The 25122-nt window shown below is 39.6% G+C and overlaps 2 protein-coding genes across 3 annotated transcripts in view; both read left to right on the top strand.

Annotated features, from left to right (window-relative positions):
• The window catches only part of LOC311420608 (uncharacterized protein), a 363195-nt gene that overhangs the window by 85021 nt on the left and 253052 nt on the right, over positions 1-25122 (top strand). For both annotated transcript variants that reach the window (XR_014684416.1, XM_084491669.1), the window contains exon 3: positions 17321-17433. The gene's annotated coding sequence lies outside the window, so the exon portion shown is untranslated. The remainder of the gene's footprint in view (positions 1-17320; positions 17434-25122) is intronic.
• On the top strand, positions 2616-7905 carry LOC311420609 (uncharacterized protein). The gene is made up of 2 exons (XM_084491670.1): positions 2616-2998; positions 7220-7905. The coding sequence occupies exons 1-2, from the start codon at positions 2704-2706 to the stop codon at positions 7276-7278; spliced, it is 354 nt and encodes a 117-aa protein (XP_084347796.1). The 5' UTR covers positions 2616-2703; the 3' UTR covers positions 7279-7905.

The following is a 25122-nucleotide window of genomic DNA, read 5'->3' as shown; positions in this document are numbered from 1 at the left end:
ACAAACTGGATATATGAACAAAGGATACAGACACATCCGTTAATGCTTTGCAAAACAAACACCCCCAAACAACCATGATAGCAGTAGTCAGTCCCTGCCTCAAATAATTTAGAGATAATCACGTCAGCTGTGATGATTAAACTCAGCTTTCTTTAAATCAGTTGGCTTAGAGCTGCCAGGAATGCAACAGGACGTGCTACAGAGCAAATCCAAGAATACTGGTAGATATTTGGCTTTTGCTGTGATGACCGAGTTTAACAATATTAGGAACTGGGTCTTCAATAAGTACAAGTACTGAGAAATGATAAAAGATAACACTATGAAAGTTTATGCCACACAGCACTGGGGAGAAAGAAATGCAGTTATCCCTGCTTTATAGAATAGCAATGGATACACAGAAATTGTTCTTGATGCAGATGACTCAAAGAGCTGCTGCAGACCTTCAGGAAAACTTCCCTTGCTACATTTGCTTTGTGGCCACAGATTGAAAGGGCAGCTTAGGTCCCACTGAAGGTCACAGCACACACCTAAAATATTCAAAGCTTTTGAACACAATTTTTTCACCTAGCTCCTGTGGTAGCAAAATCTCAGTTGTAACTAGGTTAGGGATTTGGCTGCTTGGTGTTTGCTGTCAGGGTGAAACAATTATTGCTATCACAATGCTAAATGAATCAGATAGAGATGGAGATCAATTGCTGAACTAATTAGCAACAGTATTATCAAGAGAATAGAAAAGTCTGTGATAGTACGCTTTGTTATCATACAGCCCTAGAACAGAAGACACAGAACACATAGATCAAAATATAATTTAGATCTCCATCAAGAGCATCATTGTCATTTAGCTACGTTCAGTGAGAGCAGAGAGTAGAGAATTCATCCATATTTCTTTAAGCCGAAATTGTTTTCTTCCAGTATGTGACTGGAAAGTTAGTCAAGTATATTGCTTTATTGGCATATAATTCATGTGCTGACATTGTTTCTATTCTAAAAAAGTTAGTAAGCAAAAATCATTCCATAAATTATTTTTTTCCTAGTAACTTTTCAGCATGGGTTATTAAAAAAACTTGGATTAATCGTCCAAGAAATTGGAACCTAAATGTTCATAAACATTGATAAATATTTATATATTTAAGTGGGGTTCCTAGAAATATTCTTAACTACTCACACTGCTAATGTAACTGTAAATGTTCACGATACGTTGACATGCAGAGATCCATTTAGCATCTCAGGAAACATGAAGAAGCTGAGGCCATCCTGTCTGTGCTTCGAACTTGACAGGTGAGGCAGGCAGTCCAAAAGTAATTAATATCTGAAGCTTCTTTCAGGGTCTTTGGGGTACGAAGGATATCTCTCCCTGAGGGAGCCAGTGATGAACTGAAGTGTCTATAGGTAAGTTTGGTTGGTTTTCAGAAGTGTGTTTTTTGTGTGTTTTAATATAGAAAAAAAAATGTTACAGATGGTGAACTGACACAAACTGTTTACGAAGACATTGCACAACACTGCAGGGTGTTTGGCAGGAGTTTGGAGAAGCTCCAGTGGAAACAATGGCAACTCTTGTGTTAAGTTGTGCTCCTTCTTTAACTTAAGATAGTTATGTAAATAACTTGTATCATTGATTGGTGCTAAGGAAGAACTACAATGCAATAGAAAAGATATTGTAATCACTACATCTAATTACACTGAAATGAGAACTACTGAAAATTTGAAGTGGTAATTCTTTTTATTATATTTAATCCAATCAAAGCCAAAACTGCCATATTCATAGTTTAATATAAAGAAGTCTGATGTAGGGAACATCTAAGAACATGGAACTTTCTGGAGCTTTGGTGCTCTAATATTTCTGTCATCTTTATTTCACCCCAAAACATGTTGGACAAGCATTTTAACTTAATCAGTGGTTAATGTTTAAAAACTCACGACTTTGTACAAGGCTTCTGTATCTTGTTAAATTGGTTCTGTATTTTCTCAACTTAGCTTTATGTGACTTCATGCTAGCTGGCTTTATGCTATACACAGTCTAGGTAATTGCTTACTTGGTGCTAATATGGTTGTAAGCCAGAAAATTTGCATGTTGCTCTTACAGAAAAGGTCCTGTCTGAAATGAGGACTCAGTTGGGCTAAACATTCGTGCACACAGTTATATGCAATCATTGCCTGAAAAAGCCATCTAATTATAGTTAGTGCCTTTGCCAAACATTGTTCTAAACTATTAAAACTACTATAAAACCACACTATAATCCAAGCTAAGCACCCCACATACTGATAGAAAACTATTGTGCTGGATTCTAAAGTAAAACTCTAAAGGGATTAGTTTCTCTGCACAACTGAAGCCTTTTTGCCGAGGCGATCGGCTCCGGGGCAGACGCGTTCTGCAGCGGAGCGGGGGATCGGGCCAGGCAGGGCTAATTTTGTCCGGCATCGAGCCTACTTGAGGGAGCCGCCAGGACCCGGCAGCCCTCGTGAGGGAGGCTGACGAGGCGAGGGCGGAGCCAGCAGCGCCCCAGCCGTTCAAAAGCTGCCCCTAGGGAGCGCGAGCGACCAGGAGCGCGGCGACCAGGGCGGGCAAACAGGGCGTGGCGCGTCAGAAGGGAGTGGCGCGGCACTTAGCGCGGCAGTTCACGCAGGCAGGGCGCGCAGGAAGGGCAGAGCGCTCCCCCTACACACAAACAACGCCTCGTTAACAACAGCCGTAACTAGGCGATAATGGTCGCCACCAGGCACGGCGCGCTCTCCAGAAAGTCGGTACACACGCAGACCGACTACCCGTTAAAAAATGCAGCAGTTCAGGTCACCGGATGCAAGGAGTGTCTGAGCCTGTTGCTGCCATCGGCGGGAGGCAGAGAAACTGCGTGCGTGAGGTGCGAGCAGGTGGATGATCTGGTCCGCATGGTGGCGGAGCTCAAGGAGGAGGTGGAGAGGTTGAGGGCCATCAGGGAGTGTGAGCGGGAGATAGACTTCTGGAGTAACTCCCTGCAGGGCCTCAAGGGGAGGTGCCGAGGTGAGACTCCTCAAATGGGGGCGGACCCCCTGCCCTGTCCCCGTCGGGCAGAGGGAGGGGATCTGGGAGCTGAGGAGGAATGGAAACAGGTCCCTGCTCGACATCGCAGGCGATGCCCTCCCCTTCCGGCCCCACCTTCCCAGGTGCCCTTACGCAACAGGTTTGAGGCCCTAGAGATTGAGAGGCCGGTGTGTGAGGACGAGGTAGCAAATGTTCCCAGGAGGATGCCTGGGGCGAGGAGGTCAACTCCGCACCTCAGGACTGCCTCCACCAAGAAAGACAGGAGGGTTATTGTTGTTGGTGACTCGATTCTTAGGGGAACAGAGGGCCCTATTTGTCGGCCTGACCCTACCCGTAGGGAAGTCTGCTGTCTCCCTGGGGCCAGGGTCAGGGACGTTGCCAGGAAGCTTCCTAACCTGGTACGCCCCTCTGACTATTACCCCCTTTTGATAGTCCAGGCGGGCAGTGATAACATCGAAGAGAGAAGCCTCAAGGCTATCAAAAGGGACTTTAGGGGACTGGGTCGGTTAGTGGATGGAGCGGGAATGCAGGTGGTGTTTTCGTCCATCCCTGCGGTGGCAGGGAGGGGTTCAGAGAGGACACGGAAAGCCCACCTGTTAAACACGTGGCTCCGGGACTGGTGCCAACACAGAAATCTTGGGTTTTTTGATCATGGGGCACTTTACTCAGCACCTGGCCTGATGGCCGCAGACGGGTCCCTATCTTTTAGGGGAAAAAGGATCCTGGGCCAGGAACTGGCAGGGCTCATTGAGAGGGCTTTAAACTAGGTAGGAAGGGGGATGGGGCTGAGGCTAGGATTGTTGGGGCTGTGCTAGGGGGAACAATGGCAAGGCCGGAGGATAAGGCAATGGCCCAGCTGAAGTGCATCTACACCAATGCATGCAGCATGGGTAACAAACAGGAGGAGCTGGAAGCCATCGTGCGGCAGGCAGGCTACGACTTGGTTGCCATCACGGAGACGTGGTGGGACCAGTCTCATGACTGGAGTGCTGCAATGCCTGGCTATAAGCTCTATAGAAGGGACAGGCAGCATAGAAGGGGTGGTGGTGTGGCTCTCTATATTAGAGAGTCTTTCGAGGTTGTAGAACTCGAGGTTGGGAATGACAAGGTCGAGTCCCTTTGGGTTAGGATCGGCAGGGACAACAAGGCTAGTGTCCTGGTCGGGGTCTGCTATAGACCGCCGAACCAGGATGAGGAGACGGATGAGGAATTCTACAGGCAGCTGACAGAGGTTGCAAAATCATCAGCTCTTGTACTCGTGGGGGACTTCAACTTCCCTGACATATCCTGGAAGCACAACACAGCCCTGAGAAAGCAGTCTAGGAGGTTTCTGGAGAGCGTGGAAGATAGCTTCCTGACGCAGCTGGTTAGTGAACCTACCAGGGGAGGTGCCCTGCTAGACCTTCTCTTCACAAACAGAGAAGGACTGGTGGAGGATGTGATTGTCGGGAGCTGTCTTGGGCAGAGTGACCACGCAATGGTGGAGTTCACTATTCTTGGCGAGGCCAGGAAGGGGACCAGTAAAACCGCTGTATTGGACTTTCGGAGGGCTGACTTTGAGCTGCTCAGGACACTGGTTGGCAGAGTCCCTTGGGAGGTGGTTCTGAAGGGCAGAGGGGTCCGGGAAGGCTGGGTGCTCTTCAAGAGGGAAGTCTTAATGGCGCAGGAACGGTCTGTCCCCACGTGCTCAAAGACGAGCTGGCGGGGAAGAAGACCGGCCTGGCTGAACAGAGAATTGTGGCTTGATCTTAGGAGGAAAAAGAGGGTTTATAAGCTTTGGAAAAGTGGGCAGGCCACTAAGGAGGACTTTAAAGAAGTAGCGAGGCTGTGCAGGGACAAAATTAGGAAGGCCAAAGCTCATCTGGAGCTCAATCTGGCTACTGCCGTTAAAGATAACAAAAAACGTTTCTATAAATACATCAACACAAAAAGGAGGACTAAGGAGAATCTCCAGCCTTTACTGGATGCGGGGGGAAACTTAGTTACAAGAGATGAGGAAAAGGCGGAGGTGCTCAATGCCTTCTTTGCCTCAGTCTTTAGCGGCAATACCGGTTGTTCTCTGGATACTCAGTACCCTGAGCTGGTGGAAGGGGATGGGGAGCAGGATGTGGCCCTCATTATCCATGAAGAACTGGTTGGTGACCTGCTACGGCACTTAGATGTGCACAAGTCGATGGGGCCGGATGGGATCCACCCAAGGGTACTGAGGGAACTGGCAGAGGAGCTGGCCAAGCCACTATCCATCATTTATCAGCAGTCCTGGCTATCGGGGGAGGTCCCAATCGACTGGCGGCTAGCAAATGTGACGCCCATCTACAAGAAGGGCCGGAGGGCAGACCCGGGAAACTACAGGCCTGTCAGTTTGACCTCAGTGCCAGGAAAGCTCATGGAGCAGATCCTCCTGAGAGTCATCACGCAGCACTTGCAGGGGAAACAGGCGGTCAGGCCCAGTCAGCATGGCTTTATGAAAGGCAGGTCATGCCTGACGAACCTGATCTCCTTCTATGACAAAGTGACGCGCTGGGTGGATGAGGGAAAGGCTGTGGATGTGGTCTACCTTGACTTCAGCAAGGCTTTTGACACCATCTCCCACAGCATTCTCCTCAAGAAACTGGCTGCTCTTGGCTTGGACTGGCGCACGCTTCGTTGGGTTAGAAACTGGCTGGATAGCCGGGCCCAAAGAGTCGTGGTGAATGGAGTCAAGTCCAGTTGGAGGCCAGTCACTAGTGGCGTCCCCCAGGGCTCGGTGCTGGGGCCGGTCCTCTTTAATATCTTCATCGATGATCTGGACGAGGGCATCGAGTGCACCCTCAGTAAGTTCGCAGATGACACCAAGTTAGGTGCGTGTGTCGATCTGCTTGAGGGTAGGAAAGCTCTGCAGGAGGATCTGGATAGGCTGCACCGATGGGCTGAGGTCAACTGCATGAAGTTTAACAAGGCCAAGTGCCGGGTCCTGCACCTGGGGCGCAATAACCCCAAGCAGAGCTACAGGCTGGGAGAGGAATGGTTGGAGAGCTGCCAGGCAGAGAAGGACCTGTGAGTGATGGTGGATAGTCGGCTGAATATGAGCCAGCAGTGTGCTCAGGTGGCCAAGAAGGCCAACAGCATCCTGGCTTGTATCAGGAACAGTGTGACCAGCAGGGCTAGGGAGGTGATCGTCCCCCTGTACTCAGCTCTGGTGAGGCCGCACCTCGAGTACTGTGTTCAGTTTTGGGCCCCTCGCTACAAGAAGGACATCGAGGTGCTTGAGCGGGTGCAGAGAAGGGCGACGAAGCTGGTGAGGGGCCTGGAGAACAAGTCCTACGAGGAGCGGCTGAGGGAGCTGGGCTTGTTCAGCCTGGAGAAGAGGAGGCTCAGGGGCGACCTTATCGCTCTCTATAGGTACCTCAAGGGAGGCTGTAGCGAGGTGGGGGTTGGCCTGTTCTCCCACGTGCCTGGTGACAGGACGAGGGGGAATGGGCTTAAGTTGAGCCAGGGGAGTTTTAGGCTAGATGTTAGGAAGAACTTCTTCACTGAAAGGGTTGTGAGGCATTGGAACAGGCTGCCCAGGGAAGTGGTGGAGTCACCATCCCTGGAAGTCTTCAAAAGACGTTTAGATGTAGAGCTTAGGGAAATGGTTTAGTGGGGACTGCTAGCATTAGGTCAGAGGTTGGACTCGATGATCTTGAGGTCTCTTCCAACCTAGAAAATTCTGTGATTCTGTGATAAACTGTTGAAGTTTAAACCCTCCACGGGACAACCCTCCCTATGGTACAGATTTTTTCCAGAAGAGACCTTTTGCAACAGCTTTTCTCTGTCATTTGATTTTATGGAAAGAAACATGCTGGAGGAATTTGAGAGCCTTTGAAAGTAGGCATTGAATCAGCTGAGGCTCTAGCCTTGACTGAATCCATAGAATCCATAGATTTTTTTCTGTGTGAAGAGTACAGTGCCTGCTACAAGGCACATATATATAAATCTATTGAAATCTGAAAGCTGTTCTCTACAAGCATCTTCAGAAATGTTACTGAGTGAGGGATGGGGTGAAGACAGTATTCCAGTATTGTCATGGGGAAAAATCTTTAAGTCTGCAACTCCTCTCATGTGGCAAGGTTGCTGTTCCCAAAATTCCCGAATACTTGTCAGACCATAGTTCTTGATTTTTTTCATCCTATTAGCCCAGAATTTCATGTTTTTTCTTCTTGTTTTTCCTTCCTACAGTACCTGAAAGCCTTAGAAGGAAAAATTCCCAAAGAACTTTCCCAGCCTTACCTCTGTAGCCCTCGTCTCATCAAGTGTGAGAATAAGTAAAAAAATATTTGTCCCTTGGGTTGTATCTGGATGTGAACACCTTGGAAGAGTCACAACTCTAATGGAAATATGTTCCTCAGAATACTGATTTATCTTACACTTCTTGTCAGATGTCTTTGAAGCACAACACTGAAAGCCATGTTTCTTATTATCTTGTAAATTGTCATATGGAAGACAAATTTTGTTGCTCAGCTTTATAATAAATGTCATATTTCTTTTTTGGCCAGATTTTTATAGAGCCAGGCATGTAGCTCATTTTGGCTTTCACTGATTAAAATCTGAAAGCACCACCACACTTTGTCCTCTCTTTTCCATGGCTTTCCTGCTACAGTTTGAGTTCTTCCCTCTTCGTAGCTGATGTTGCTTGCTTTAGTCACTATCAGATTTGTTTCAAAGACAATAAAGCTGAAGCATTTGCTTTCACATTTTCACCTGTTGTTAAATTCCCTTCCCCATATAGTTAATTTCTGCAGGGATAGCCTGATCCTAAAGCTGTTCTGGGATGTTTGAATATGTGTGTTGAAAGAGTTCCTACTCTTAAAACCACTGAGGAAAACAAAGGGATAATAAAGATTCCTTAATCTGTGATTGTGAAATGGCTACCACTTATTTGCTCTGGTAATAAAATCTAATTCTATAAATTTGACTTACTCTGGGATAGCCAGTAAGTGCAGCTCAGCACTACTGGGCCCTGTTGGAAAAAGGGTGGCTTGCTTTCTGTGCTTTCAAGGAGAGAACTTCTCTTTCCTTGCCTTAGCTCTAGGACAGATTTTCTCTGGGCGATTTCGGAAATCAATGTCAGAAGAAAACAATGTCCTTTGGTTGGACTGCAGTGGAGTTCCTCTGAACTTCCTGCTGTTTTTTATGCTTTGCAACTCTTGGCTTTTCAGATTTATCACGCTTAGTACTTTTCTGTTAATTTCCTTTATAATAGGATTTTAATACACAGAAAGCAAAGAATCTCTTTGGAATGTTTAAAGTCCTAATCTGTCTGTATAAATCTCTTATTATCTACGCATTTTCTAATGTTGATAGTAATTTTCAAAGCATTTTTTATGGCTTTCACGGGAGTTTTGATTTGCATTTGGTGTCTAGGCCTGTAGCCATTTAAGTCCATTATAATATATTATTTAAGTACATGCTTATTAACATGAGCAGTCTTTTAGGCTGGAAGATAACACTGTTGAAGCTCATAAAATGTGGATAGGTATGAAGAAGACTAGAGATTTTACCAACTGCAAAACTGACCACTGTGAACATAATGGTGACATGGTATGGAAATACTGGTAGGAATATTTCTTGTAATTTTAGTGGAAGAAAGGTGAGCAAATAGAAGACCAAAGTCAACTTCAGTAGAGTAATAACTTCAGCAACATAATTTGAACTTGTTTATATCTATTTTTCAAGGACTTTAATCAGAAATTATCACTAATGAAATCATTATTTTCCCCTATGCTTTTTGTTGTGTTGCATTTCTCTCTTCCGCTTTCTGGACAGTGCAGGTGTCATTTTCTGTTGACTTCAACAAAATAACTTCTGATATTTATAGAAATGTTCTGGTCTCTATTTTACTCCTATGTTAAATGCATATAAAAAGTCTTGCTTTTTTTCATGCATGTGCATGCTTTAAGCACAATTGTCCCTTACACAGAATGAGTTTCAAGAGTTCAAAATTTAAAGACCTTTTGAAAGATTATCTCAGGCACTGATCTGGGAGCTGACACATCACTACTTGGACCATACAATCTCCTCTGATTTCCTAAAACACCAAAAAACATTTAGAGAATTAGCATGTTTGTTTCAGCATGTTCTCTTCTGCAGGGATGTCTGACAGAATTCAATAGAAATTTAGATTTTAAAGCCTTTATGAACTTAAACTTTGTTACTAACAAGCAATTTAAACAATACAGGGATTTCTGTATAGCATTTTTCCTCAATTATTTAATAGCCCATAAGTGCTTTTTACTTTGCTCTTTCCATACTGAATAATAACAGCCAAATGAATTTAAAGGACCTGCAAATAAATGAAAAACATTCTTATGCAAAGCTAGATGGCAAGAACTCATTGCTGAGTTCTTGCATATGACTGCATCTCGTTACTTAAGCAGTAGAAATTACTTTATCTAACTGTAGAGAAGGTTTTGTCTAAGAATGTACAACTATTCTGTCTTTGACTTAGAGCCATGATAATGATCTTAAAGGATTATGGGCGTTGTGTTAAGCAGAGGAGAAAGCTACTTTAATACCACAGTATGAAGCGACCACAGTGAACTCTGCAACAGCGCAACTTATCGTAACACGTTTAGATTTAATTAGGCCTAACAACCCGAATTTGTCCTATTTTAACAGGATTTAAAATCATCTATCCAGAGGTTACCAGTTGTGGTTTGAATTTGTCTAGAGCCTGCACCAATGGTTATGTAAGTCACAGAACAGATTACAGTGGGCTTTGGATCAGGCTGATCCACAGATAGATGCGCACCCTGACACCAGTGTAACAAATAGCAAAATACATATTTCTGCAGCCCTCCTGTTATCTGGCAGCTGTTCCATTAACATCTTTCTGAACCTACAAGACTACTACCCAGTTAATGGCTCAAAATGCAGATACATAATTGTTGACCACTTCCTGCTAAGTAATCTCTATGCTCTACTCGGTTATTTAACTCTTCACTTTGCATTTCTGGAATACAGATCAGAGTCCAAAAAGGAAGGTTCAGCATCTTCCTTTTATTCAGCATTAAATCTGCTGGCTGCTGAAATGCATGTTTATAATCCCTCTAAAATATTTTAGAGATAATTGATTTGGACTTGTCCTAAATGTTTTTTTACTGTGTCTTAATTTGTGATATTTCTCTGTTGATCTAATGTTCCTTTTTCTTTTTTAAATTAGTGTAAAAACTGGGATATATATTGATGCTTGTAATGAGAGAGAAACTGTCTACTAAAAGGGAAGGTTCTGAAGGAAAAGTGTAAAATAGCTATGGATAACAAGATCTAGAACAGAGCAGAATTGGCAAAGAGGTTCACAAAGGAAACACAGAACATACTGTGTGCCCCAAAATTTTCATAAGCTGTGAAACTTCCCTTGAAAATTAATCTGAAGTTTCCTGTTAGACTGTAGGCCACAACCATCTTTTCTTTTTGTTTTGTTTTATTTTTCCAAGATAAATTATGTTAAAAAACAAACAAACAAAAACAAACAAACAAACACCACAATGCTATAACCCTGCTTCCGAAGCTAAATTGTCCCCATTACTTTGGAAAAGAAAATACAGTAGTCCCTAAAGAAGCTGGAGTACAGATGAGTGCAGGTACTGTTCAGCTCCCTACTGCCTTCCTTTGGTCTCCTTCGCTCTGCAGCTTGTAACTCTGTGCCTTGAACTTCTCTGTCAAGAGAGGCTCTCTGTCAGGAAGAACTTCAGAAATTAAAATCTAGAGAGAGAACGGCATACTAAGCAAAATAGTTCACTGATATACTGGTACAGATCAGAAATACAGAACACTCCTGGTAATCTTTAGTGGAATTTACTATTTATATAAGCTGAAGTTTAATCATTAATGGATGGAAGTGTGGGGTTTGAATGTAAAAGATACAATAGCTCTCTCCTAGTTTTTCCTCACTTTTCCTTTGTTTGTGTGTTACATTTTAATATAATTGGAAGTACATTCTGCAGAACTTGCACACGCGCACACAAAAAAGCATGCATGTACATTTTCTTCTCAGGAATAAAACTATCCAACAATTTCAAAACCTGATATTTTTGTCTGGATTTTGTGCATTGTCCTTTTCAATACAGCCCAGCAGAAAACTTGTGTTTTAAATTTGCTATTAAAAAAGACAGTTATTGGAAGTAAGGGATGACATACAACTTATCTACCTGCTTAAGCCTCCTCTATTTGGACCTTGTTTAATTAGTGGCTAATTTAAAAATAAAATAATTACTGCTATATCAGCCTTCTATACTGAAAGAGTGTGCATTCAGTCAACACTTGAGAACAGTTGGATTCAAAATTGAAACAGTTGTTGTCTTTGCAACTCATGTAGCTTCTTTAAATAATTTTCCACACAGCCATTCAGAAATCCCTGAAGGTTTCTGTAACAGCAGGGGTTAGTGCAGTGCTCAGAAAGTAAATGTGCTTTGAAATGATTGAAAGAAGTTTATTTCAGTTGATATATTTCCATAGTGATAAAAGTCCACAAAGTATACAAATTAAATTAAATTAGTCTAATCACCTCAGGGCAATGCCAACCATGCTAAAGTAAATGCCCAAGTTTGGCTTCCAAAAGCACCAACTCACAGAAACGCTTGTATAGCGCATGCAGTTAAGTGTCTCCCTAACATCCATAGCATTTATCATGTTATGATGTGCATTCTTTCAGTGATCTCCTGACTTCTTTAGATGCTTTGTAGTAAGAAATGATGTGATAAGGCGCAAATGCTGTAACGTTAGGGGATGGTGATGAGGAGGGAAAAATTAACTACCTATTTGTGCGGTGTCAGCTCTCTACTTCAGAATTCAATTTAATATATCACTATTCTTGTTGCTATGTATTACAAAAATAAAAATTAAGCAATTGTCCTCATTTTCCAGGAATGTTGATTTAGGTTTTAATTCAGTAGAATGATTCCATATTCAGCAGAGCATGTGCTTACATCCTCTTGACATTTACTATGGAGAGAAAAAAAAAAAAAACTTGATCCAGAGATAAAGGCACAGATTTCCTTGTTCTGTCACAAAATTTTTGGTGGCCTTGTACAAATCACACTGTTCTGAAGAGCATTTTGGTATCCCAGCTTCACCTGCTGAATGTGTGCTTCTAAGAGCATGATCTTTGTGTACCAGCACTCTTATCTTCACTTATCTTTCATTTGTTGTAGATGTGGTCGTAACTATAAGCTACTCAACTACTAGGGGAATGAGGGCTTGAGATATCTTCGTATCTTAGACTTAAGTATGTTTTAAGTACATGCTTAGGTACTTTTACCGAAAGGGCATGAAAAACTAGTTATACTGATCTGTAAAATCAGTACCTCCAAATTTTCAGGATAACTACTTTAAAGCAAAATGTTCATTCCTTAAAAGCCATTTATATTCAGATTTTGTCTTTGTCTGAATTCAAGCTTCTGTGGACATCTAGAGCTCCGTTAGTTATCTTGTGGGGCCTGCTTTGGGGAAACAAAACCAGTTGTCTTAAATTTACTGAACAAGCTCAATAGTGTTGTTTTATATATAGTACTTAAACTGGTCTGCTGGTGAAAATGAGAAGCACGTGTATTATACATAATTTTTTCCTGTTATATGAATTCATTTAAAGCCACTAATATTATTGCTGACTTCTTTATGTTGCAGTATGTGTGTAAAAAGTGTCAGATAGGAATGAGTAGGGAAAAAAGCTATGCACTTGATGAGTATAAATTTAGGGCAAAGTAAAAAAATATTGAGAATTTAGGGCAAAGTAAAAAATTATTGAGAATTTGGGCTAAACTTGGTAAATAGTACGTGCTAGAAAAAAGGCAGATAGAAGCGTGATAATGTAAAGCACTTTGATTTGGTATTTTGTTAATGTTTCACCTCAAAAACACCAAAAAATTACCTTTCAAAAATTTCTGAAGTGCCCTGTTCACTCAAAGAGTTGCATTTGATGTTTTTTGATGAATTTGAAACATATGCTCTGCACTGATGTGTTTGTAAAATGTTCTGGCACAAATGGTCTGATAATCCTGCTATTGCCTTATTTCAGCATTTAAACAATACATTTTTTTTTTTTTTTTCTAAGGGTTGAAGCATTTGAGACATTAAAACAGTCTTTGCTTTGAAAAGTAGATTTGAAGTAACTTTCACTGGTGGTTTAAAATCTGCGGTGGAAGCTGAGCTCCATCTCTCCAGCTGCAGGAGGCCAGTAGCACCCAGTTTGGATGCAGGCTGTATGGTGGTGTTGAGCACTCTGTCAGGCTTGTTGGCTATCATATATGCTGAATATTATGTAAAGCCAGATGATGCCCCCAGGGACACAAGAGCATGTAGTACATCACTGGCAGTACAAGAGAGAGCTTTATTAATCGCAGAACTCCAGTTCTATTTTAAGCAGTAAATTAAAGCTGCCCATTAAAAATGTTGTGAAATAGGATGTTATCTTCAGGTTAGAACAGCTTTCTGATAACATGATTTTAGTTAGGTTGGAGAATTTCAGCCTATTGTTAATACTCATCATCCAGTAATTGAAGATGGATATATCATTAGATTTTAACAGTTTTTCAATAAAAATATATTTAATACAATGTACAGTGATCAAATCCCTTCTCACTTTGAATTAAAATGATTGGTAAAGCCTTGGTTTGCAATTAAATGTGAAAAGGCTTCTGATTTCACAAAAGGCTGATATGGAAGATACTAGCTGTTTGTCTAGGTATTTTTCAACACTTAAAAACAAACAAACAAACAAAAAACAAACAGTGGTTACAAGACTTCATTTCTGCATCCAGAAATGTATGTACTACGTGTGTTTTTCCCACAGAAAAACTGCAATATGATGCTGTACATACAATGCTATGGTAGTCCTGTTTTCCATGTATAATTGGATGACTGATATAAATAGCATCTCTCTGACAGGAGAAATGAATAGGCAAACGCACGATTTTCTTCTTTACTCTTCATAAGTGGATCTGTCATTGAAATGATGAGTTTTTTCTAGTGCAAAGAGAAGCAAATATTCTATTTGAGAATACAATGTAGTGATTGTGTGAGTTTTTGGTAAATATTTGAATTGGATTACTAGTCAACTGTGACTGTACTGTGAAGAACAAGACAATATTTGAAGTGCACTCATCTTGTAGTTAATGTTCTGTTAGTCAGAATCTTTCAGGATAGTAAACTGGCATTTTGTTGCTCTTACCTTACAAGTTTGGATCGAGAACCTTCCTACATACCAGTGGCCTAGCTCTGGAGGCATGTTATGTACTTTCACCATATAGCTGAGAAGCTGCAGTTTTGTTTGGGCTTGATTGTTGTTGATCTACCTTCAGAGGTGATTTGAGAAGTGTCTCCTGCAGGAATGCGCGTTGCATTTTCTAGGTTTATAATCAATGATTTGATGAATCTCCAAACACAATGACTGACCTTCCTCCTCTCACAGTTCCTCCAGTAGTAAATTTTTCAGGCTGCTAGCCTGCCATGCACATCACTTTGTTTTATCATTAAACATATGCTAAACTGAAAGGTAGGACATGTGTTTATGTGTGAGCTGGATGTATGGCAAAGGTACCGGCAGAGTTGTTCTCCCTGGGCATTCTTGTACTGTTCCACCAAAAGAGAGCCCTTAGGAAGCTTCTATATCGTCACCATGATCAATAGCACTGGTTCAAGCCCAAGGATTTGATACTAGTTCCAAATGATAGCAGCTCTGATGTACATCACGATTTCAGTCATTAACTCTGGGATGAATCTTAATCTAACTCCTGTGGTATTCAATTCTGTGGCTAACTAAAGCCTCAAAGAAAGAAAGAAATGCTGTGGAGTAAATATGTAAAACAATTCAACAGGTGCTCCACTATCTTTTCAGCTAAATTGTTTTGTAAATGTTAGAGTTATATAACTGCAGCAGGCATAGCTGAAGAAGCAACACTCTAAATTCCTCCTTAGCTAAACTTGTCTAGGAGGCACTGGTGCCTGAGACATAAAACCATTTCTAATTAAATTGGAAAAATTCTTCCTCTTTCTTCCTTTGTACTTGTCTGCTAAGCAACAAATCTCACTCGTGTGGCTTCTTTCTATGTGGCTACAGTAAATCTAAACTTTTTTAGATGCAGAAGTTTATCTTGTTTGCCTTTAAAGATTACAACATTTAAAAAGTAATTTGGTTCCAGCAGGAGCTGGGCTGGATTTGTCTTTTATTTTATTTTATTTTTTTAAATATCTATTGATTGTTGTGATGTTTATGACTTGGGAAATGTGAGAAGGAAGAAATGTGATGATTATTGTTTAAGCGATGATGAAGAGAAGAAAAATGCTTGCATTGTTGACCAAAGATGTTTGAGAACAAAAAATTTCAGTTTGGTATTTCAATATGCACATTTATAAAGCATAAATCAGTTATTAAAAATCAGATCTAGGTTTTGTGAGTTAAGAGGATTCATAAGTTAATGTTTTAACTGATACCAGCTTTATCCACCTCTCTGACTTACAATTTTCAAAGTGGTTGCACTTGCCTTTTTGAGCTAAGGTCGTGCCTCTTTTGTGTGCTTTGACTGAATCAGTGTCCCAGAAAAGCATTAAAGGGATGCTGCATAGCTGGAGGATCACTATTTGAGGAAGATGCATGTTGAGATCATTATAAAACACCCATGGCTTTTCACAAGAATAGGAGACGTTTGGAGCTCTAGTTCCATCTTGTATATTGCTTTTAGCCGATGGATATTTTTCACAGCCTGTCAGTAGTACACAAAATGTGCAGTACAGTAGCAAATTACTGCTGTGTCCCACTTTATCTTGATGCTTTCAAGGATATGAAGTGTCCATTCTCACTATCTTTCTTTCAAGCCTTTTGCTTTCTAATAATAAAGGACCGCGTTCCCTTTATTTTTAAGGGATGTCAATGCTCTGTTCTTGCTTGAATCATTCCTCGAGGTTTCAGCAGACCTTAAGTAGACCTCTCCTAGACCACAGATATTCTGACCCCTAAACACATTTGAAGGGTCCAGGCATACAGTGCACAGAAATCAATCCAAACTACTTTTGCATGGCCAACAAAACTTCCCCAGTCTCAGAGTAAGCAAGAGAGACATGTAATGTTAAAAATAAAATGCAAATGTTTGAATTATTTGAATATAATCACTTTATTAATTTAACTGTCTAACAGATACTGATGACAGTCTAATAATAAGGTCCAAAATGTTCTTTCTCATTAAAGGGATTAATGAACTCACATCTTAAGAATTTCATTTTAATTAATTAGGAATAACTTATACAAGAGAGAGAAGTGCCAGAAAAAAATAAAAATCCTATTGAGGAGTGGAAAATTAGTAAATCTGTTAATGAGGGATGCCAAATGCCAAGGCTTTCATGAAAGGATGCCTACAGTTTTCTGTTTCATGTGTAGAAAGCTACTGGGTGGCTGGATAATTGGAAAATTTCAACACCAAAGGCATTCACACTCATTGCTATCATATATGCTGAATATTATGTAATCTCTATAGCAAGCACAACAGGCACTTGCTTCAAGACAAAAATACGTTATCCCTGCACATAAGTAATGTATTAAATAATGCATTAAAATGTGATATTGCAGTTGTCAGTTGATTTTTTTTTATCAGTGAAGTGATAAGGTTTTATTAGTAATATAGCTTTAAACTTCTCCATAGTTTCAGAAAGTTGAAAAACTGAACAAAAATATTTTCCTTGAATTGTGAAGTATGGATTCCTCTCTTGAACTCTAGATCCTTCAAAAATTAAAATTCTAAAGCTGCACTCCCAAAGTGCTCATTTTGTAACTAATCATGCTCTCAATTTCTGAAAAAACAAAAAATGCTTGCTGCCACTACTTTTTTTTCTTTTCTTTCAGAAGTTAACAAATAGTACAATGGAAACAGTAAGCATATTGCTCTAAGGAAGCAATTTCAGTTATGAGAGTTTTCTGATCTCTTACATCCAAACTGAACATTCATGACTGACTGAAAATGAGCAAACTATATCATTTTGTTTTATGCTTCATTGGTTTAACTTCCTTCAGCTGTCATACCTGGATTTCAGTATGTGTTGGCTTCAGAATCTTATTAATGTCAAAAATAACTAACTTGGAACTGCCGAAACAATGATTGATAAGTCTTAAATCTTCAGGAAATGCTGAGAGAAGTAAGTTAGGAGTGAGTGGTTTGCAAACAGATTATTTCTTGAATTAAGATCAGTCTGCAATGTTGTTACAGAGTTAGTATAGTGCCTAAGGAGTCTTTACTGGTACTACAACTTTTTTTTTTCTTTTTTTTTTTCTTTTTTTAATATCCCATGCTGTAGGTGCACTTAAGGAAAGATGCTTCCGGCTGGAACCTGGACAGGAGAGCAGCAGACTAACCTGAGAGAAAAGGGCAGTGACTTTCCTGAAATTTAACAGCAGCTTGATGACACAAGTAGGAACAGTGTTTAAACCATCTGTTTCATATTCTTGTGCCATGAGAGATGCCACGCACCTTTCAGACAGTATTTCATCTTGGATAGTAGCTGTTTCAACATTGTTTTTGGCTTCTGTCTGATTTTCTAGACCTGGAAATTGTGCAGTAACCAAGATGTTGTGCAGGTGATACATGCAAGTCAGGCTGAACATATATTTGATAAGAATAGGCTGTCCTTCTTGGGGATGTTGCCTTTATACATGAGGACTGAATCCTATTTGGGCTGAAAATTTTGTCAAAACACTTCAGGTGAAATCAAAAAAGAAAATTTATTCCACATAAATTATCTGTTGGGGTAAACTCCATTTATAATTATTTTTACACTCTCTCTAGCGTATGTATGTATAGCATAACTATACATATATATTTTTAGAGACTAAAGAATTCTTTGAAATATTTACAGATCACTGTAGATTTCAAAGGCTTGTAATGTCATGTTAAGGTAATACACAAGTGTGCAAGCAAAGAGAAGTTAAAATCAGACACATCTCAGACTGATAGGATATGGTTACAAAAGTTCTGTTATGGTAAATTTGTATGTGGTCAAGAGGATAGAATAGTAGGCTGGAAACTGGGAGGCCTGTTTTTTCCTTCTAATCAGCTTGCTTCATAGTTCAGAAAACTGTTTTATGGATTAAAAGCTCTTCTGAGCAAAACCTCCTTTGTACTGTATATTTGTCTGCATAAATACACATTATGTGCTCATCACCTTCTTCTTATGGCCTGTTGGTCTGACCGTTACAATAACAACAAAAGACAGGAAGGACTGTGTAAGCTTTTAGGCAGATGCTGTATAGTGTGGGTGAAAGCAAGTAACTAAAAGTGCAGATTTACAGCTCTAACATTCATTCCTATATTGTAATAACATTTCTGGTACAGCCTTAGAAGAAAGAAGTGCCAACAAGCCTTTGTGTAGGGCTGGGGTATTTGTGCTTTCTTTTGTTGTAATGCTGAGTAATCAGCATTACAATATATATTTTTTCGTGTCCATTCTAAATGCCAACTAGAGGAAAACTGTGCTTTTTAGGCAGGCAAATGTAAGTTTGAATATGTTGTTGAGTTCAATAACACTGGCCATTTTGACAGATAAAAGAAAATTAGAGATGGGCAGCAAAGTATAATGATAGGTGCTGAAGAAACTTTCACTAACATTCATGCAGTGTTTGGGAAGAGAACATAAAAACTGCCCAGGTTTCACCAATTTAGCAAATTGAGGGTGAGCAAAAGACAGAGCACAGTGCCACCTAGTGCATTCGGCAAAATCACAGAGTATCGTCAACTTTCAGGTGGATAGGAATTTAAAATTAATTCCACTTTCATATATTTTTATTTATTTATGTGTTAGAGTAAAAATCAAGGGGTGGGACCCTCCATCGGAGGCAGATCTATTCTGACTTCCAGGGAGAACTGCCTGGATGTAAGAAACGTTGTCAGTTTGAGTAGATCCCTCCCACATCCCTTCTTACTGTTAAAATCTGGGGTGTCACCTGGGCAAAGAGAATGGTGCTATGCATCAAATCTCAGTAAAAATTTAATTTCCCAAGGAATGTTAGAAACCATGCTTATGTTAAGGCAACCCACAGCACAGAGTTAGCCTCCTGCTGAGAGGCCAGGTCTGCAGATCCACCTGAAAGCCACATGGCAGTCAAAACTTTGCATCCTATTTTATCTGTCTTTTTTCATGAACATGATGGAGGATACATAAGAAATTATGTGAAGAGAGAGTAAATATTATATAAAAGTATACTGCGGTATTGTTAGTAGTGTGGTATTTGTACTGGGAAACAGAGATCAAATCTGCTCTTTGGTTGAATTGCTCGCTGGACCTCTTCCTCCCTTGACTGTGGAAGGAGGTGGAAGTGACTGTCTCCTTTTGTTTCTCAGGTGAGTGGAATGAATTTCAAACAGAACATATCTGGTTTTGTATACATATATATGCTTGTTTTATGTTAGACTGCTTTAAATTTTCAAATTTCACATATATTTTTGCATGTCCAAGGCAGAGGAAGCAGTAGCTAGGTGACTGCATATAGAGCAAATACAATAGCTCAGCCCTGTGTGTTATTGTGGGGTGATAATATTCATGTGGTATTATAATAAGACTGGCAGAATGACGATCTCTACACTTTTCAAATTCAAAGGAAATGAGACAAGCTTGAAGCATCCCATAAAATGCAATTCTGTTTCACTAGCAACAAAGGAGTATCTTTGTCATCTTGGCAATGCTTAAGGATTAGGAGTTACCTCTCATATTAATGGATCTCATCTCCCCAGAAATGAGCTAGTTAGAACTGAAGTAGTGAAAGATCTCTGAATATAGTACTGAGGAGTGAATTTACTTAGAAGTGAAATTAGAAGTGAGATCTTGGCCAAAGACATCTTAGTTTGGATATTTACTCTTAGAATCTTTATAGTCAACTCCCCTTGGACTGTCTGCATTTCAGTGCTCTGAAACTTGGGAAAATAAAAAGTCATAACTCATCTTTTTTGTAGATAGATCTAGTTCAAGTAAGGGAGACCGTGAAATTGTAAGCTGTGTGTAGTATAGTACTAAAAGAAGTGAAATTCCTCTTTCTGAGGAATCTAAAGTGGTTGTGTGTTAACCACTCTGCCAAAGGTTTAATTTTAACTTTATTACTTATCAGAACAACATAAAGAAAAAAAAAGTTTACTTTCTACAAGTTGCACACTAAGTTAAATCTGTTGTGATTTGTAGAGTCCTGCTATTTGATACCTGCTATATGTATTATTCATCCAAACTACTGTAAAACTCCAAAACTTTATAATCTTAGCAGTGAATGTTATTGCTTAAAAAACAACAACAACAACAAAACAAAACACGACTCCTAGCTATTTGTTATCCTCTCACTCCTCCTGTACCTTCTGGTACCTTCTGTACAAGGGCAGAAACAATATGATGCTGGATGATCTGTCAGATGATATGGCTAATGTACAGTCCAAGGGAACAATGAATGAGTAATAAAATTATTCATTACAATTGTTTGGTAAATGTTTAAAAGCAATCAAAAAATCTAGGAAAAAATACAATAAGCTCATAAAATGAAAGTGTACACCCTTAGCATCAGTCCCCTCAGCTACTTCATTTAAAATAAGCGGCTTTGAAAAAGAAAAGAATAAGTGGAAAACTGCTTAAGAGATTTCAGTTTCCTAAATTCCCTTCCTGCCTTGGTTGGTTGGACCAGTAGTGAGATCAGAAGAACTTAAAAGATATTAATTAATATATTTTTTTCTTACTACTTGATTTACTAAAATTAAATTTTTGTTCTTGTGACCTTTGTCATTCACTTTTCACCCCCATTTGCATTTATCAGAGTTCTTTAGTCAAAGTACAAAGTGAAAACTGCAGCACTAATTAAAAATGATCAGATAAAATAGACGTGCATTAAATAGGATGGATGAGTCTTTCATTCGTTCTGACTTGAGTGCCAGAGCCCTGAAGCACTCCAAGAGTCCTCTTCGTTTCTTGTTCAGTCAGCCCACCGGATGCTCAGACAGCCCTTGCTCATGACATAGCTTGTGGCTTTAATTGAATCACAGATGGTAGGTGGTTGTCCCCTTAAAGAATCAATTTGACTTTTCATCTATTAGTTGGTTTATATTTCAGGGCTTTGATACATCCTGGAGACTCACATCTACCTTATTACAAAGTTCTCTTGGAACAGTTCTGTTAATAGATGGGCGGTATTGCTGAAAATGATCTTGACTTTATGTAATTGAAAGTTGTAATGTGTCATTGGAGATGGTTTGAGGTTTGGCAAATTAAGGGCTTTGTTGATATCACTTGCACCTCCAGGCTTCACAGAAAAATAAGCATTAAGTATGCTACTAGAGTTACCCATTACATATTCTGTTACTACAATCTTTAAAAAAGTGAAACCAAGAATTCTAGAGTCTAAAGCTGTGGATGGTATCAGTAAACCACTTCAGTTGAACTGGGGCCCTGAACTCCTGCTCCAAGGCATGTTTTATAACAGTTAAATGCTAATGAGAGTGGGCTTGTTACGTGGTGGGGTTTCACCTTCTTTTGTACTCTGCTACGCTGTTGCCTGACTCCGAGCCCTTACGTTTGTGTTTTATATGGATTAAAGCTATTGCATTTATTCCTTAGGAAATACCTGGAGCATGAAAGCTGTTATATTAAATTAGTTCATTACAATATTACATGCATAACTGCATAAACATCCATTCAGTCCTTTCTTTGATCACCTCTGATCTTGGCTTTTACTGCCACTGACTTCTACAAGCCTTTTTTTTTTTTTTTTTCTTCCCCAGCGTGTTTTTTAATTCTAATTTGAAGTTGTCAAGAGCAGATTCTTTTATTTCCCATGATAATGGCTTGCCTATTTTTTTAATAGTTTTGAACTTAAATCAGTTATACTGGGGGCATTTTTACATCAATGTTGAAAAGGCATTGATGTGCTGGCAGTGTTTTGCTGCTGCTCTGTGTGATTCACCTGGTAAAGCACTTTGCCTGTCACTGAAGGGCACTGCATAAACGTAATATAGTATTATTTATTATCATAGCACCACATTGCAAGCTACCTCCTGAATACATCAGTTACCAACCTACCTTGGCAGTTTTATCATCCCAATTTTCTTTCCCTTTTCTCCTTGTGTGTTTTCTTTACTTATGACTCCTTGTAGCATTGCTGTGGTCTTACTCCGTAATTAAGTGCTAGCATCTTGTACTGAATCTACCTGTTTTATCACCTTGGGTCATTCATTTATTAGTTTATACTTTAATGGATGTTTAGAATAAGCAGAAACACTTTAGTCCTGCATTTGCTAATGTCAAGATTGTGCTTCTAATCTTAAAGATTTATTGTACTTGCTGTTGAATACCAGTGATATATCACATTGTATTATATTTCACTTATGGTATGCATGATTAAAGCAGATAATAGGCTACAGCAGACAGCAAGCATATTTTCCTAGTTAATATCTGAAAACATTGGCTAGAAAACTAGTTGTTAGTAGCATCAGACTAAATAAATGTTAGATGCCTGAGGATTGAAAGCCAAGAGCAAACATGGGGAAAAATGTAGACCTTGAGCTTGATTGACATGGTGCCGGTATTGCTTGAAGCTGCAAGAAACACTTAAGAGGTTTTCTGATATCTTATATATGGTAGTGAAAATGTGGCTTTTTCCATGACCAGTCCTAGGATTGTCCTTAAAATAAGCTACAGATCTATGGAATAAATCAACATGTCAAATCTATTAAAAATGTGCTGGGAATGCTCGTTCATCCTAGCTGTAAGAGTGATTGTGCAGAAGACAGTAACACTGCTCCAACATAACTCCTATCAAAGGGATCAGCAGACAATGTGGTAGGGCCTCTGAAGGGGAAGAGCATACACTTAAGTTTGAACATGTTGAACCAGTTTCAAATGTTTACATAGGCACCACTTCAGGTGGAGGTTAAATAGGGTTGTCCTCACTTCTGTTCTTCTGGATGGTTACTGCTGTGAAGGCAGATGTCCATGACGGAGGGAGATAGTTCTAAGAGCCTAACTCTTTAAACTAAATGATGAGATAATCTCACTGGATTTATTTTGATATCTGTTCACCTACTGAAGTGACTCATTTTGACAATACAATGTGCAATGAGTTTAAAACGTTTCTTAAACGAGCAAGGATTCCTGCTGATATAAGCTCAGAATGTAAATATCAAAGATTTCTTGTTGTGGCACTTCTACTAGTGAGATAAAGCATGCAGTCTTAAGCTATGGTATTACATCTAAACAATATAATTAAGTACTTCGTGGAATGTTGTAGAGATTTTACTCTGCATCTTAATATTATTTTATCTATATTCATTATTAGTCTGGTTAAGTTCAAAGAACAATATATTTTACTCCATGGATTTTTATTTATTTTTTCCTAACAGTATGAACCCTGAAGGAGGTTTCTTGTTTCATGTAGCATTTTCCTTTTAAATGGTAGGTAAGGGGGCCATTGCAGTAGATGACAAAGTTAATGCAGTATGGACTGAACTGTGTTACTGCGAACAAAAACATCTCATGCAGTATAATGTGATGTGTAGTTTTAGATAATTTCCTCTGGCTTTCATAACTGCTGTGCTACAGTGCTGAAAGTATGAGTACAAATTTCCAATGGATATTGTCTGGCAAAGCTGAGACTACGGAATAGGAAAAGAAACCTCAAACATGAAAAAAGCTGAAGAGATGAATGGCTTTAATACTTCTGTGAACCACTCTAAATCTGCTCATAGTAGAAATGCATGCAATTATCCATAAAATAAATTGTCTCATAATTGTCTTAGCTAATTACCTTTTTAGCAAATTAAAAGGTGAGAAGACTGAATACTTATGTCTACATTTCTTCAGCAGTGCTTGCTTATATTGTTCCTTTGTTCATTGATGTGAATCTCCAGTTTAAAAGTGTTAGATTTCCATTTTTTCCTGCTACCCCAAGCAAAGCCAGGCTGTGCAATCTGCTGCCTGTAAATAGGAGTGTTCTATAATTGATGAGATCCACAGGTCTCTCTTTCTACAATACTCTTTCCAAATGGGAGAAAATGCTCTAAATAAAAGCTGCTTGCAATTAAAAATCATATCACACCTTTACAATGCTTGCAGTGCCCTCAGGGCTGTTTTTTTTTTTTTTTTTTTTTTTCTACCAAAGCTGAAGACTGACTGGACTGAAAAGAAAATGTGTATTATGGGAGTGGAAAGAAGCACAGAGAAAGCTTGTTTTATCACTAAGTGAAACATATGAGAATGCCTGTAGAATTAACTTGGTTTTCCTGCCTTAACATTAAACCTTTTATGCTCCAGAATTTGCACAAGTCCTGATCTATGAATAGGAAGAAATTTAACAGCTAGAAAGATAGAGATCTAAGCTGCTTAGAATTGGTTCATCTTGTTTGGATAAGATTTATCATAACAGCATCCCAGCCGGGAGGCAGAACCATAGCAGCACTACCAATGTTCTTGCTATTTTCCATTTCTCTGGCAAAACATCCAGATAGATAACAAAGGAGTTAGAAAATGACATGAATTTAAAAATGTGAGTCTCTATTGTATGCCTGTGGAATGACACAATGTGCCACATAGTATTCAAAAACTTATAAAATATAATTGCGTGTATCTGACTGTCAGCAACTGTTTTGTAATCATCTTGGGAACAAAAACATATAGGGGCACATTCTGCCCAAGTCTTGTTCCAATAATTAGCAATGCCTCAGAGGTTCATTTCATCAAAAGAACCCCAAATTTTAATACCCCTGAAAAAGGTCTGCACTCCAGATGAATTAGGGAGCTTTTTCTATGTAGTCTGTTCAGTTTAAAACTTGAACAGAAGAAATAAGAACGTGAGTGTTTTCAGAGCACTCTCCTGTTGTTCTGGCAATCCATGTGGGAAACAGGGCTCTCTACTACTCACTGCCTGAAATAATATTCCTTGAAAAAGAAATCAGCATCCCAGTTAATTTACCTTTGTTGTTATTATTCCTACTTCAAAGCTGTATCAGAATTATTGTGTGATCATTTGCTCTGTGCTATCTGCACAGATACATCTTCTCTGACTTCCAGAAGCAAATGCAATAAGGCAGAAAGAATCATCTTTGATCCTTTCCCACTGGATTACAGGATAATTTGTTTGG

Source organism: Aythya ferina (genome assembly GCF_964211825.1).
Source record: "Aythya ferina genome assembly, chromosome: 17".
In the NCBI taxonomy this organism is placed as follows: Eukaryota; Metazoa; Chordata; class Aves; order Anseriformes; family Anatidae; genus Aythya; species Aythya ferina.
This window is presented reverse-complemented; position numbering and strand designations above follow the sequence as displayed.